This window comes from Sardina pilchardus, chromosome 2 (genome assembly GCF_963854185.1).
Source record: "Sardina pilchardus chromosome 2, fSarPil1.1, whole genome shotgun sequence".
NCBI classification, from domain to species: domain Eukaryota; kingdom Metazoa; phylum Chordata; class Actinopteri; order Clupeiformes; family Clupeidae; genus Sardina; species Sardina pilchardus.
This window is the reverse complement of record NC_084995.1, coordinates 15,478,386-15,490,396: the sequence shown is the minus strand read 5'-3', so window position 1 is coordinate 15,490,396 and position 12,011 is coordinate 15,478,386. Positions and strand designations below refer to the sequence as shown.

At 42.8% G+C, this 12,011-nt stretch overlaps 2 protein-coding genes and 5 non-coding genes across 8 annotated transcripts; all 7 read right to left on the bottom strand.

Moving 5' to 3' along the window:
• Positions 1 to 23: 23 nt before the first annotated feature.
• LOC134075772 (small nucleolar RNA SNORA47) lies at positions 24 to 112 on the bottom strand. Its single transcript, XR_009938494.1, has one exon. It is a non-coding gene; the product is annotated as a small nucleolar RNA SNORA47 (small nucleolar RNA).
• Positions 113 to 465: 353 nt separating this feature from the next.
• rps8a (ribosomal protein S8a) lies at positions 466 to 3,038 on the bottom strand. The gene is made up of 6 exons (XM_062520353.1): positions 2,991 to 3,038; positions 2,127 to 2,233; positions 1,790 to 1,889; positions 1,321 to 1,496; positions 826 to 955; positions 466 to 625 (listed from the first exon to the last, which is right to left on the bottom strand). The coding sequence occupies exons 1-6, from the start codon at positions 2,992 to 2,994 to the stop codon at positions 516 to 518; spliced, it is 627 nt and encodes a 208-aa protein (XP_062376337.1). The 5' UTR covers positions 2,995 to 3,038; the 3' UTR covers positions 466 to 515.
• On the bottom strand, positions 713 to 786 carry LOC134075768 (small nucleolar RNA snR61/Z1/Z11). Its single transcript, XR_009938490.1, has one exon. It is a non-coding gene; the product is annotated as a small nucleolar RNA snR61/Z1/Z11 (small nucleolar RNA).
• LOC134075761 (small nucleolar RNA SNORD38) lies at positions 1,055 to 1,123 on the bottom strand. Its single transcript, XR_009938483.1, has one exon. It is a non-coding gene; the product is annotated as a small nucleolar RNA SNORD38 (small nucleolar RNA).
• Positions 1,630 to 1,698, bottom strand: LOC134075760 (small nucleolar RNA SNORD38). The gene has a single exon (XR_009938482.1). It is a non-coding gene; the product is annotated as a small nucleolar RNA SNORD38 (small nucleolar RNA).
• LOC134075762 (small nucleolar RNA SNORD46) lies at positions 1,973 to 2,079 on the bottom strand. Its single transcript, XR_009938484.1, has one exon. It is a non-coding gene; the product is annotated as a small nucleolar RNA SNORD46 (small nucleolar RNA).
• A 956-nt stretch (positions 3,039 to 3,994) lies between the features above and the next one.
• On the bottom strand, positions 3,995 to 11,969 carry hectd3 (HECT domain containing 3). 2 transcript variants are annotated; one of them, XM_062520324.1, is made up of 21 exons: positions 11,292 to 11,969; positions 10,763 to 10,923; positions 10,425 to 10,517; positions 10,199 to 10,334; positions 9,644 to 9,765; positions 9,269 to 9,382; positions 9,092 to 9,180; positions 8,675 to 8,840; positions 8,480 to 8,561; positions 8,148 to 8,330; positions 7,938 to 7,990; positions 7,602 to 7,666; positions 7,375 to 7,478; positions 7,116 to 7,229; positions 6,929 to 7,018; positions 5,527 to 5,733; positions 5,052 to 5,181; positions 4,857 to 4,931; positions 4,534 to 4,615; positions 4,376 to 4,447; positions 3,995 to 4,224 (listed from the first exon to the last, which is right to left on the bottom strand). In XM_062520324.1, exons 1-21 carry the CDS (start codon positions 11,640 to 11,642, stop codon positions 4,140 to 4,142), a joined length of 2,574 nt encoding a protein of 857 aa, XP_062376308.1. In that variant the 5' UTR covers positions 11,643 to 11,969; the 3' UTR covers positions 3,995 to 4,139. The 2 variants fall into 2 exon arrangements, with proteins under 2 accessions (XP_062376308.1, XP_062376314.1); XM_062520330.1 differs by having other exon boundaries at positions 9,098 to 9,180; positions 11,292 to 11,967.
• Between the last annotated feature and the right edge of the window lie 42 nt (positions 11,970 to 12,011).

Below are 12,011 nucleotides of genomic sequence, written 5' to 3'. Positions count from 1 at the left end.
TCTGAATATAAAATTCAGGTACACTACTGTTGTGAGGTTTAGTCATTAGTCTCGGAGGCAATAACCAGTTTTAGCAGCACGTATGCAACTGCCAAACTTTCTCAGTCCTCCTTTCAACCAGTGTGTAATAAAGGCTACGTGGGTGCCACCAAAATATCTTATTCAGTACACTGATAATTACTTCCATTTCCATCCAAATAGGGAGGTAAATGCCCGACTACAAAAGGGGTCCCATCAAATATTGGTTCTAACAGTTCACTAAACCAGCTGATTTTACCTGGCACCACTCAGCCAGTTAAATCAGCTCATTAGCTAGAGCTGCAGCATACAGTGCACCAACAGAAGGTAGCACTCTGAAGCTGGCCTTCCACAACTCCGCAAATACATTTGACAAGCCTTCCTGTTTATATCCCACTAAAACCCACCTCTAACAATTTAGCACAAAAGAGGCATACAAATACCAGATCATTTTCTTTTCTTTTTTAATGGTAGCAGTATCAAACAGGGCTGTACATTTATTTGCCTTTCTTGGCCTTGATCTTCCTCAGGTAGAACTCCAGCTCTTTACCTTCCAAGACGTAGCCATCAGCTCTGCCGCACTGTCCTGGTCTTGAGGCAATGCAAGCTGAACAGGGAGGAAAAAAACAAAAAACAGAATCCCAAATTAAAATCTTGAAAAGCTTTATATTGCGCTAGTGATTCTTGGGCGTCTTTGTCAGATAATTGGTAAGATAGGCTCATCACTGGTAATCAGTAGCAGAACTGGTTAAGTTATCATCATATGAAAGACAAACTAGTCCTATACCAATCATAGCTACAACTTACCGAGCAGTTTGCCCTGCTGGAACTGCTCATCCAAGAGGGGACTGATTTTGCACGTTTTCTTGCGTGTGTCATATTTTTTCTGGGTCTTCTTGGATCGCTTCTTGTTAAGAATCTCCTCCTCCTCAGGACTCTGCAATAGACAAGCCAATGTTGAACATATGGAATGAATCACAAACCTACAATTGGCTTGATCCCATGCTCTCTTCAGGCATGCCAAATTTGTTTCGTCTTTCTCAGCCCTAAAACTCATCACTAATATTCAGTAGCAGAACTGGTAAAAGGTTTTTCATCATTGAAAGACATTTCCAGCACAGCCCAGAAGCAGCTCATATCCAAATGCCAGTTTGATAAGACACATTAAAGCAGCCTTAGACAGGCAACTCAAAATGGCACCACAAATTATAGATGCTACTGGGCATACTGGCTTAACCACGCTGAATCCCACAACACTAACAGAGCAGCAATGTCAGGTTACATAGGCCATAAACCACATACCAGTTTGGCACCCTTCTTGCGTCCAAGAGGAGTGACATAGTGGGACTCATACCACTGCCTGAAAGGAGTGCTGTCCACGAGGATGATGCAGTTCTTCACAAGAGTCTTGGTTCTCACCAACTCGTTGTTAGAAGCATTGTACACCACATCAATGATCCTGGTCTTGCGGGTGCAGCCTGAAGGGTGAAAGGGATAGAAGACTTTGACACTACTCATCCAAGCCAACTAAAACATGTGATCGAAGTTCCAACATTGATCCAAACAACCATGCACTCAAAGCTTTTGCTTTAAACATTCCAGGTTCTTGTCTTTCTCAGCCATAAAACTCATCACTAAAATTCAGTAGCAGAACTGGTAAAAGGTTTTTCATCATTGAAAGACATTTTAAGCATGACCTCAGCAAACCAGAGGCCTCATCGATGGCAGACCAATGAGCCTCAGCAGACACATGGCTAGCAGCATCACTTACATTCTGAGCCCCATGAGAAGTTGCCAACATCCAACCTCAGAGCACGGTATTTCTTGTTCCCTCCACGGACCCTCACCGTGTGGATGCGGCGAGCTCCAATCTAGAAGGGAACACAAGCCCCATTAAAACGGCATGCTTCTTTGGAAAACGAATCTAAGCAAATGACCATAATATATCCATGACCGTGTGTCAGTGTAACTATGACGAATCCTAACATGGGAAGGCCCAAAACTTTTGACCAAAACGGCCAAAATGGACCAACCTAAGGACGTGTTCTCATCACCCACACCATCAAGGAAGACCTCATTTTAAGGCTGATGCACGTGTTGAGATTTACCTTTGTGTTTGCGGGAGGACGTCCGAGTTCATACTTCCTCTTCTTGTGGACGGGCTTGCGTTTGCCACCGGTCTTGCGGCGTTTATGCCAGTTGTCCCGTGAGATACCTGGAAGTAAGCAAAGACAAAATGAGCAATGCTAACGACGCCATGCACCAGTAGGCTACACTACTTCACAAGCTTGAGTGGTCAGTTCTCCAAGGTGTTATCCGCACAGTATCATCGGATTCCGCAATGAGAATCATCATTACACTCAAGCATAGCATTAGTTCACTACTACCGACTTCAGCTAATGTTACACTCCACACTAGCCTCGGAGCAGAAACATTAGCCAGTGGAAGTTACCTTCCAATCATAAAATACACGCCGACCGAGATGGCCATAAAGAGCATTCCACAACAAAAATATTTAAGACTGCAGAAAAACACTACTCATTTTCTGAGAACGTGGTGTCACGTTAGCTAACCAACTGTTAGCTATACTGATCAGGTACATTATCTTGAACTGGTAAACTCAGATGCTTAACGGACAAGAAAAAAGGCTGCCAGTTAAGAGTTTTGTACTTTCTCTACTACTGCAATTAGTACCTACGTTACTACAGCACAATTTGCACATTTAAGAGGAAAATCACAATCAAAACTATGTACCCCATGAGAGCAGCCATCTTGAAACATGTCAGCAATTACTAGCACGGAAGCTTATCAAACAAAAATAAAAGATATATTGGTCTCATCGCTCAATATTCCTTCAGAACACCTAACATTAGACTACGCAAATCTTAACAAAAATACGAAAAGTACAAATTCACTCAGAAGTAATAGATGGAGATGGATTGAATGCACCTCCTGGCAGCGAAAACACGTACCCATTCTCAGGCGCCGGCTAGAAAGAGAAATCGCAAGGGCTCATGGGCAAGTTTCAAGGAACGACACACCGCGAGAAAACACGAGACTTTGATTCATCGGAACTCGACATATCAGCTGTGAATCTGTCAATATCGGCGACTTTGTAATTAAACACAAAACACATTATGATGGTACCGTATTTAAGCAATTTCAGAATTGTTGACAGGTACCATACGGCATGACTGATTGTCTAATGACAGGATCAAGTAATAAGCATTGATGTGTTCGGGTATTTGGTGTCAAGATAGGTGGAAAATTCCAGCTTCAGGAAGTGTTTTTTACCATGTCGCCTATTCTACCTGTGCACTAATCCATGCTATCTGTCTGAAGAGCTGTGCTTACTAGAATCAGCTGGTTTAAGTGAGTGGTTGGAACAGATAGGTGGATTTTCCACCTCTGGTAACCCAGAAAGTGTTGTCACAGTACACTTCCATCATCTACAATGAATGGAGAAATGTTTTTGTATTTTCATGATTAATGGCAACTATAATTTAACTTGGCATAATAATGAGAAGGGAAAAAAAAATACTCTGAGGGTCTGTCTGACTTTAAAATTCCAAGATATTCCACAAATGTCATGACCAATGTAAACCCAGCAAAAATATTAATTGCACGCTAATTGCCCGGACCAACCAAAGCCTAGCAAAGCCTAGCATCATGTTGCATACAGGTACAGAAAATGTATGTTGAATTATAGTATCTGCATCATAAAGCATAAGCCTATTAAATGGACTGCAATTACTTGTGCTTTTCAACTCCTCGAAGCATTGCCATGCCTCACATTCACCCATTCACACACCAATGGCTGAGACTGAGACAATGGCAAGGTGCCAACCTGCTCATCATGAGCACTGGGGTTAAGTGTCTTGCTCAAAGGCACTTCAACAAGGTCAGGAGGACTCCTCTACCTCCTGAAACACTGCCGCCCAATTCATTGATATAAAATCAGACAGGCAACTACAAGTTAAGACATTATCTCTTTATTTACACAGTTGACAGTGGCAATATTGTAGACATAGTTTTCTTTTTTGATTGGGATGATACTACGGTACTGCTGGATATGCAAAAACCCAGGTGTGAAAAACTTGTGTAAACATAGTGCAGCCAAGTCACTCTTCCCATGGGCTCATGTCTGTGTCTATGGCCACACAGTTGTAAGCAGCATAGCGTAGCTTCTCCTCACAGACCTTAGCACTGAAAAGAGATGGAGCAGAAATGTTGTTACATTTTGGCCAATAATTAAGCTACTTTGTCTTAGGCAAAGGTCTGCTTATACAGTAAAACATGTACACTACACAAACAAATACTCCCTTTCTGTGTCCGAATGGGAAGATCAGTAACTTACCTTGGGTAATTCGGTAGGTAAAGGGTACTGGAACAAGTAGAAGACTGTGGCAGAGCATCTGTAGTTTCAGACCTAAACATTTAAATTCGTAAAATTAGAAAAACAGACATTGTATCTCATCACAAAGATCTTTTATTCAGATTACAATGCAGACGTACCCTTGTTTATCAGGAAATATGTAGATTGGAGCAGGAAGACGGCTTCTACCAGTGACAAACCGCAGGAACCTGCTACGGTCCTCTGTGAGCAAAAATAAACAGTGCATATTGAATACAGTCTCTGCTACAGTATATCTGCAGTGGAACCAAGATGCATTATCATGGGTGGACCAGCTTTATCCACAGTTACAAATAGGAGGGCATTTGATAATAGAGATAAAACATTAAAACAGGTAAACAGGGCGGGTTAACTCAACTATTGTCTGTAGTTAAGACTAGTTACATAATGTCTACTCAAAGACTACTTTAAGTTCTTAGCTTACCATTTGTAAAGTTTGTGAGAGCTTCCCACAAGTACTGTACACGGACATCTGTCTGTTCAAGGTCCTCATATCGAGCTAAGGATGATAACAAAATGTGTTAGTGTAAACAGAGTACATATACAATATCAACAAAAACACTGGGAAACAAACAAAAAAATATTTGGCTTTTATCAAAAACAGCAAGGTGCAACTCACTTAAGCGCTTGAGGGCCTCGACTGTTATCTCAGGATCTCCACAAACTTTTTTCTCTGCCTCCTGCCAGGTCAAAAGGTCTAGCACAGCCTGTGGTACAACCTTCACCAACCCAGCCCGCATGGCAGCTATCTGCAAAACAAGGGCACACAAATACGAATATATTATGAGTGAACAGACAGTGCAAAAATACAGTCCTAGATATTAAAACCTGTTATGAAACAAAATCAAAATGAATATTCATTTTGAATACATTAACTCACAAAAAATGGGCATGACTAATGATGACATGCATATTCATTGATTCCTACACATGTACTGTACAAACATAAAACTGGGCTTTTTGAATTGAAGGGTGTCTTACAAACGTCTTTCAGTTTCTACCCCTTTGAAGACAGCATGACAGAAGCAAACATACAAAAGCTCTGCAGGGGGACGAATCGACACAAGACTTGCCAATCGCTGCAGAAAAGTTACCTGCTCTCGGCTCTCCTCCAGCCGTGCTTTCTGCACCTGCCGGATGAACTCCATGCGGTCCTCATAGTGGACCACCACCTCGCTGCCCCCAGGGATGAGCTCGACCAGCCGGCCATCGCTAAGTGGCGTGGTGTACACTAGCTCCTGGCCGAACTTGAAGTCAAACGTCGCCTTGTCCATGTGCTCCATAGCTTCCAGTAACTTCACCTGTTCAGAGAAAAAGCATTCAAAATCAGTATTGCCTTTGATGTCTGCCTGTGGGTCCATTATAAACTTTTCTAAGATGGCATTTCAAAAGCCTGTAAATTGTGAATTGCTAATGTCACTGTCGTCTGTTACAGGGGAACAGTGCTCGAGGGCCATCATTTAAATGGTGGGCAAAGTGCATGGTCCATCAACAAGCAAGTTTTTGTGCATGAACTGTAGCTGTTGTGTGGCACTGAGCTGACTCATCAATGCCTGCATTTAATTGTCTTGTCCATGATGTCCAATTTTGACACATTGATTTTGTCTAGTTAAAGGTTGGGTACGGGATTCGCAAAACGGACGGCAGAGTTTGAACATATACAACCTCAAGTCCCGCCCTCCATGCACGAGCGACAATTCAAATGCGCAGCGCGAGAGCTAAATGAAATGCCAGCCTGCGTCTACAGCACTATGAGCTCTAGTCTCCATACAATCACTCACATCAACTTCCCCAATTACATTCTTTATTCACCTCCAAAGGGTTGTAGTACGTATGGTTCAGTAGCCATAGGTGTGTATATTTGAACAGAATCTGGTTTGTTCTTACCAGGGCGATTATCTCCTGAAATACCCGAGTTTAGTGCTGGCCCGTTGGTTCGCCTATTCCACTGTAGCTCCAAGCTGTTAAGTTTCGATTTCATGTTTACAACACTCTTCGTGTCACGGTAAAATTTAATTTTTGCTACATAGCTTATTTATTGCGTGGGTGATTGAGTTTCCGTAGGTATCCGCTGCCTTAGTTTGTATAGAAATGAAGTGACACATACAACAAGAGGGGAACATGGACGTGCAGCAGCAGGCAGTTGGTTTCGTTTCAGCACTGACTCGCGGTCACCAGCTTTCGAAAGGGTCGCGCGCGGTGGGGAGGGGGAGCAGGAAGAGGAAGACGTTAGATTGACGAACGAGCTGTGAAATGATGGTATGGGGTGAGGAATACTATTGGCTGGAGTTTTTCGAGCCCTGCCCGTTCCGCAGATGATTGACGTGTTTAATTTCCATTTCAGTGCTTCCAACTTAGTGGCTATAAGTGGGTTAGGAATAGGATTTCAAGTGATTTTGCAAAAATGGCCAACAAAGCTAATTCCATACCCTACCTTTAATAAGTAAGACTTTGCCCATCATTCAGATTAGAGCCACAAATCAGAAAGGTGCTCACCAGTACGGAGTCCACTGCTGGGAAGTCTTTGGTCCAGCTAACCTCCTCTCCCGTCAACTGCTTCCACACCAGTCCAGGAAGAGCCAGGACCTGTGAGCACAACCCGTATTAGTGTGCATGTTCATAACACAGCAAGGAAACAAATAAAACATACATTATGCGTATTGTTCACAAGTCTCATGCTAACCAGGAAGTCTTTTCCTCTCAGAGCAGCTCCCATCAGTTGGCCTATCCACTCATACTTATGGAATTCCCTGCAGGAAGGGTTGGGCACGTAGAAATCTCTGGCCTCCCCTGTGCCCTGTAAAAAGAAAAGGCAGAAAGAAGGCAAAAAAGTCAGTCCCCGAACAACACCGAAGAGACATGGAGGTAAACCATGCCAGAAAAAGACACGGAATGAGAGTGAACAAGAGTCGGCCCAGTCGAGACAGACAAGAAGCGGCTACCTGGTTGGAGGTTCTGTTGAAGAATGGTAGAGGCATGGGGCAGTCAGCTGAACTGGGGCACAGCTCCTCAGACATATCTGCCAAGCTGTCCCGGAATCCTCCACCTAAGGAAGAGAATTTGCATTATTATTATTATTTAATTTAGGATTATTTGTTATGGACATTGCACATTAATCAATTCAAACATCAGTTAAGTGATGATCGGTCACAATGCACAAATAGGTCACCTTGATCAATAATTCCCTCTGCGATGAATTTACATTCCCACCATTGGTCGTATCGTGCAGGCCACCTGAGAGGTTGAGAAGAATACTAATTCGTCACCACAAACATGGCATGTGCCACTATGGTCAGCCATGACTCTTATTACATAGTGATGATTGTGTGGGTTTTGTCCAATAGTCACAAATAATGTCAACATACAAAAAAGAAACATGTATTTTCTGTAACCACTGTATTATTGACATTCTGTTATTCTATTCATTACTGTAAGTGAATTACTTATTAATACCTCCTTTTAGGCAACAGAAAACAACCTTACTTTATTTTAAAAGTATACCTACCTATAGTCCAGTGTCTTCTCAAATTTATCTGATGGTTTCAGACCTTCATACACCTGAAGAACCAAAAGGCAGACACAACCATCAACACAAATATATAATCTGAATTCCAGATGCATGGTTGGGTTTTTGAAGACCCAATTACAGAGTGCATTATGCGTTCATATTCCACACTGTGTGCAAAGTAAGAATGCGGCTCTTCTGAGACAGTACCTGAGTGAAGACTGCGTTTTTGCACGTGGGGTCCAGGGAGGGGTTGTCACGGTGCTCCATGGCTAGCCGACGGTTGATGTACAGGCGAGGCATGAAGTTGGGCTTGTTGGTCTCGGAGTCCTTCAGGCACTGGCTGATGAGCGCACAGCGGCGCTTGGACAGCAGTAGGAACTGCTTTATGCTCTGGGAGGGGACAGCACAGACCAGAGGTTACTACTGCAGGTCAGAAGGCATGTCAGGCATAATGGAGCAGGACCACATTACATATGTGCAATCAGCTGATCCACTGACACAAAGGCCGTACATCTTTGTGGCACAGTGCTTTTGATCACCTTGATTTGGTTGAAGGTACCCAGACTGTAGTCCCAGGCTGGCACCAGATGTGGCAGAAGACTGTCCAACAGAGAAATAAATCTGCAAATAGAGAACATCATCATTCAACCACCACATGGGAATTAAGCTTTTCAGACTGTCCTTTATGGATGAAAGAGGACATCTTGTGCCTATTTTAAAAACGGACAGGTTACCTCTGGATGATGAGCGCGCGGCGGTACAGGATCTCTGGAGGCGTGCCCTCCAGACGGGGGTAACGCACCAGGTTAAACGACTGGAAGACATCCGCACTCAGGCCCAAATCTCGCTCACAGGACGACTTAATCTTCAAGCCTCGGATCCTGACATCAATGCCATCATCTGAAATTTCAGACAAATTGTATATCTGTTGTGAGTAATGGATGATTTGTATGGTAGGAGCAGGCTTCACTCAGTCTCTTGGTTTGTTTTTGGGAGTGCTAGACCAAACTTATATGTTTACTAAGAAAAGGAAAAAAGGTCGCACTTTGCAAAGTGCAACCTTTTTTCCTTTTTTTGTGAGTAATGGATGCACATAAAAGGCTAGCTTAGTGTGTAAATGTTAAAAATGTAGAGAATAAAAAGTCACGTGCCGTTACCTCTGCATTCCTCGATTCGGATTTCAATAACTGGCACGTGTGTCGTCATATCTTCCAGCACGCAAACCTCCCCAATTAGATTCCTAGAAGAACAAATAAAAAGCATGTTTACCACGTTAGCTGCTAACCAATCTGTCTTTTGCATTTTTACCAAAAGAAGGGCAAACTTACTCATCTATGGTAACATCACTGTACTTCTTCAGATTTTCTGCTTCACCCCCAAACACAGTCACTCTTTTTGGCATGTAGTTATCATCGGTTGAATCCACTGTCAGCATCAACTTACTAGACGCAAACAAAACACATTTCATGTGAGCTTGTCACTAAATAAATGCAAAGACCATACCATATAATTCAATCATCTTTCAATTACTGTTTGTAATACCAAGGACTACCAGATGGCAGTTAGGAATAGCCAAGTCACAAATCTAAAGAAACTGCATGTACAGAGGAAAGTAAATTAGAGTTCCCAAGGCATTTATATCTTTAAACCAATAGTGGAAAAGGCATGTCACTGCGCTGGTCTGTGTGTGTGATAAGGCTTACTTGACTACAGTGCCTCTCTTCATATGTAGACGGATCCAGTGTTGGCCCTGCATGCCGTCACTCTCCCAGTAGGTCTCATTGTCCCCATCTGTTAGACAACTGGCTCCTCCACTGGGGTCCTCCTGAGAGGGGAAACATGAAACGTTGTCAATGTTACCTGGCTACGACAGTAACAGTAGTACAATAGTAAGTTACAGACTCTCAGGCCATGGTATGGAAAGGCCTGTATATGCTCTTATACTGGCCCTACACTGTAACAGTGAAGACATAAAAGAATTGGCCAACCTCATGAACACATCACTTATCTCATAATCACAAAATAACTGTTATAAAATACACTGTGGTGTATAATGTCTTCAAACAACAACTAGCCCTACACTGTAACAGTGAAGACATAAAAGAGTTTGCCAACCTCATGAACATGTAGCTTATTTCATAATCATACAACAACAGTTATACAATACACTGTGGTGTATAATGTCTTCAAACAAAAAAGAGAACTGAAACAGAATATTAGAGAGCATGTAATTAAACTGTGTAAAGTCCTTGACTCACAGAGCACGAGGAGACATCAATGCTGGTAACACACTGCTTCACACTGCCCAAGTTCTCGTCTTCCTTCCCAATATGTTCATAGAAGTAGTGGACCAGGTCCTCGTCGCATTCGTAAGTCCATGTCGGTGGCACATACCTGAAAGATGGCAAAGACTATTCCTTTGAGGGGCTCTTTTTAGAACTTGAATAGGTGTCTAGCGGTCTGCTGGTCTTGAGCTCTACTCACCTGAGTTTCTGTGTGGCAGCCTCATCTTGCTCTGCCACCTTGGGCTTGGTTCCCAAATACAAGGCGTTCTCAATATCCACCACCTGTTCCCACCTGATAGTGATACAAAGCCGACAGAGTAAAGAGTAATGCCTGTGGATAGGAGTTATACCACACCTAAGGTCTTGACAAGACTATCACTAGTCAAGACTTGCTTTTCATCTCTTTTAAATTAGTGTTCTTTACAGTTTCTTCTTTTCTCTGTGTCTGTGCTGAGAACAGTCGCTGTGCTTAATTTTAGTACAATGTTCATATAGAGTTTATCAAAATGTTAAAGTGAAGAAGGATTTAAACCTCACCTGTTGCAGGGTTTATGGTCATAACCAAAAAGCTGCTGCTGTCTGCTGATTGTATCAGGTGATTCAACGGGCACCAGCCTGTCTCCACCTTCAGTGTGCTTACACACAAGGATCCAGCCTTCCTCCACATCTACCCCACTGCGATATTCCTCCAGTTGTTCCTTCAATGACATGGGAGAGTAGAGCCATTACAGCATGAGATAGATGAAGTCTGCTTAGTCTACATGTTATGTAGCAATATCAACATAAAGGTTTAGCCTATGAGCACCCAAATGACATGTCAATACCTAGCCAAATCCGAGTGAGGCCTCTGCATATTGACTTGCAATAGCTAACGTTACATGTTTTAATCAACATCGTAAAGACATGTCAAACATAAGAACATGACCATGTGATCTTTAAAAATACGTATGTTTCAATTAACTTTTAAATACATTACAACGTCAGATTGTCAACCTTAACCTCCACAGCACATTCATTGTCTTTTAGCAATGTTAGTCTAGCCTAGGCTAAAAGCATTTGAACTTACCTTGCTTATTTTGACCCAGAGACCATGACTGTTACAGTATTCTTCTCCTGTTGTTCGAATACACGTTCCCTTTTTTGGTTCAATGTTACATTTACATAATTTCTTACTATGTGGAGATTGATAAGGACTCTCCCAAACAGAGATCAGTGTTTTCCCAGATGAGTTTCCAGGTGTTGAGGAAGACGACACCGACGAGGTTGATGATGAATCCTTGCATATTTTGTAGCACACTTCTTTCGGAACGAAACATAGACATTCTGGAAGAGGCTCACTCTTTCTAAAACATCTTACGCATTCGTTGAGAAACCTAATCCTCCCCAACAAGACGTGGGGGTTGTCGCCTGGTGTCATTTCTTGCCTATTTGTTGTGCTAGCTTGTTAGCTAGCTGTAGCTAGAGTGTTCAACTTCACTGTCAGCACACAATTTTACCAGCGCCACCTAACATCACTCTTTTGTTGTGGTCCGTTTTGTCAACCCCGTCCGTTATTTAACTTGACAAATACCAGTGAGCAGAACGTGGAAAAATGACCTATTCGGCGTTTTAGTCCAACCCGGTTGTTGTAGTCAGAATTTGACAGTGAAATGCCTTGTTACTTTGCGAATCGAGCCGTGCTCAGCCGGTCTAAAGGGCGCTCAGCCCAGCCCCGTAGTTCCGCCCATGTGTCTCTCTTCCTCGTCGACGCGCCGTCCTTCCTTATTTAGGCTCCGTAGTTCCTTCG

Excerpts from the sequence above, each read along its gene's own strand:
- rps8a (XM_062520353.1), bottom strand. Across the intron at positions 1,890-2,126 it reads GTCCTCCCGCAAACACAAAG|ATTGGAGCTCGCCGCATCCA; the intron begins GTAAATCTCAAC and ends GTTCCCTTCTAG. Across the intron at positions 626-825 it reads CCAGCAGGGCAAACTGCTCG|CTTGCATTGCCTCAAGACCA; the intron begins GTAAGTTGTAGC and ends CTCCCTGTTCAG.
- hectd3 (XM_062520324.1), bottom strand. The coding sequence starts at position 11,642 with ATGACACCAGGCGACAACCCCCACGTCTTGTTGGGGAGGATTAGGTTT. Across the intron at positions 9,766-10,198 it reads TTGATGTCTCCTCGTGCTCT|GAGGACCCCAGTGGAGGAGC; the intron begins GTGAGTCAAGGA and ends TTCCCCTCTCAG. Across the intron at positions 8,331-8,479 it reads GTACCTTCAACCAAATCAAG|AGCATAAAGCAGTTCCTACT; the intron begins GTGATCAAAAGC and ends GTCCCCTCCCAG.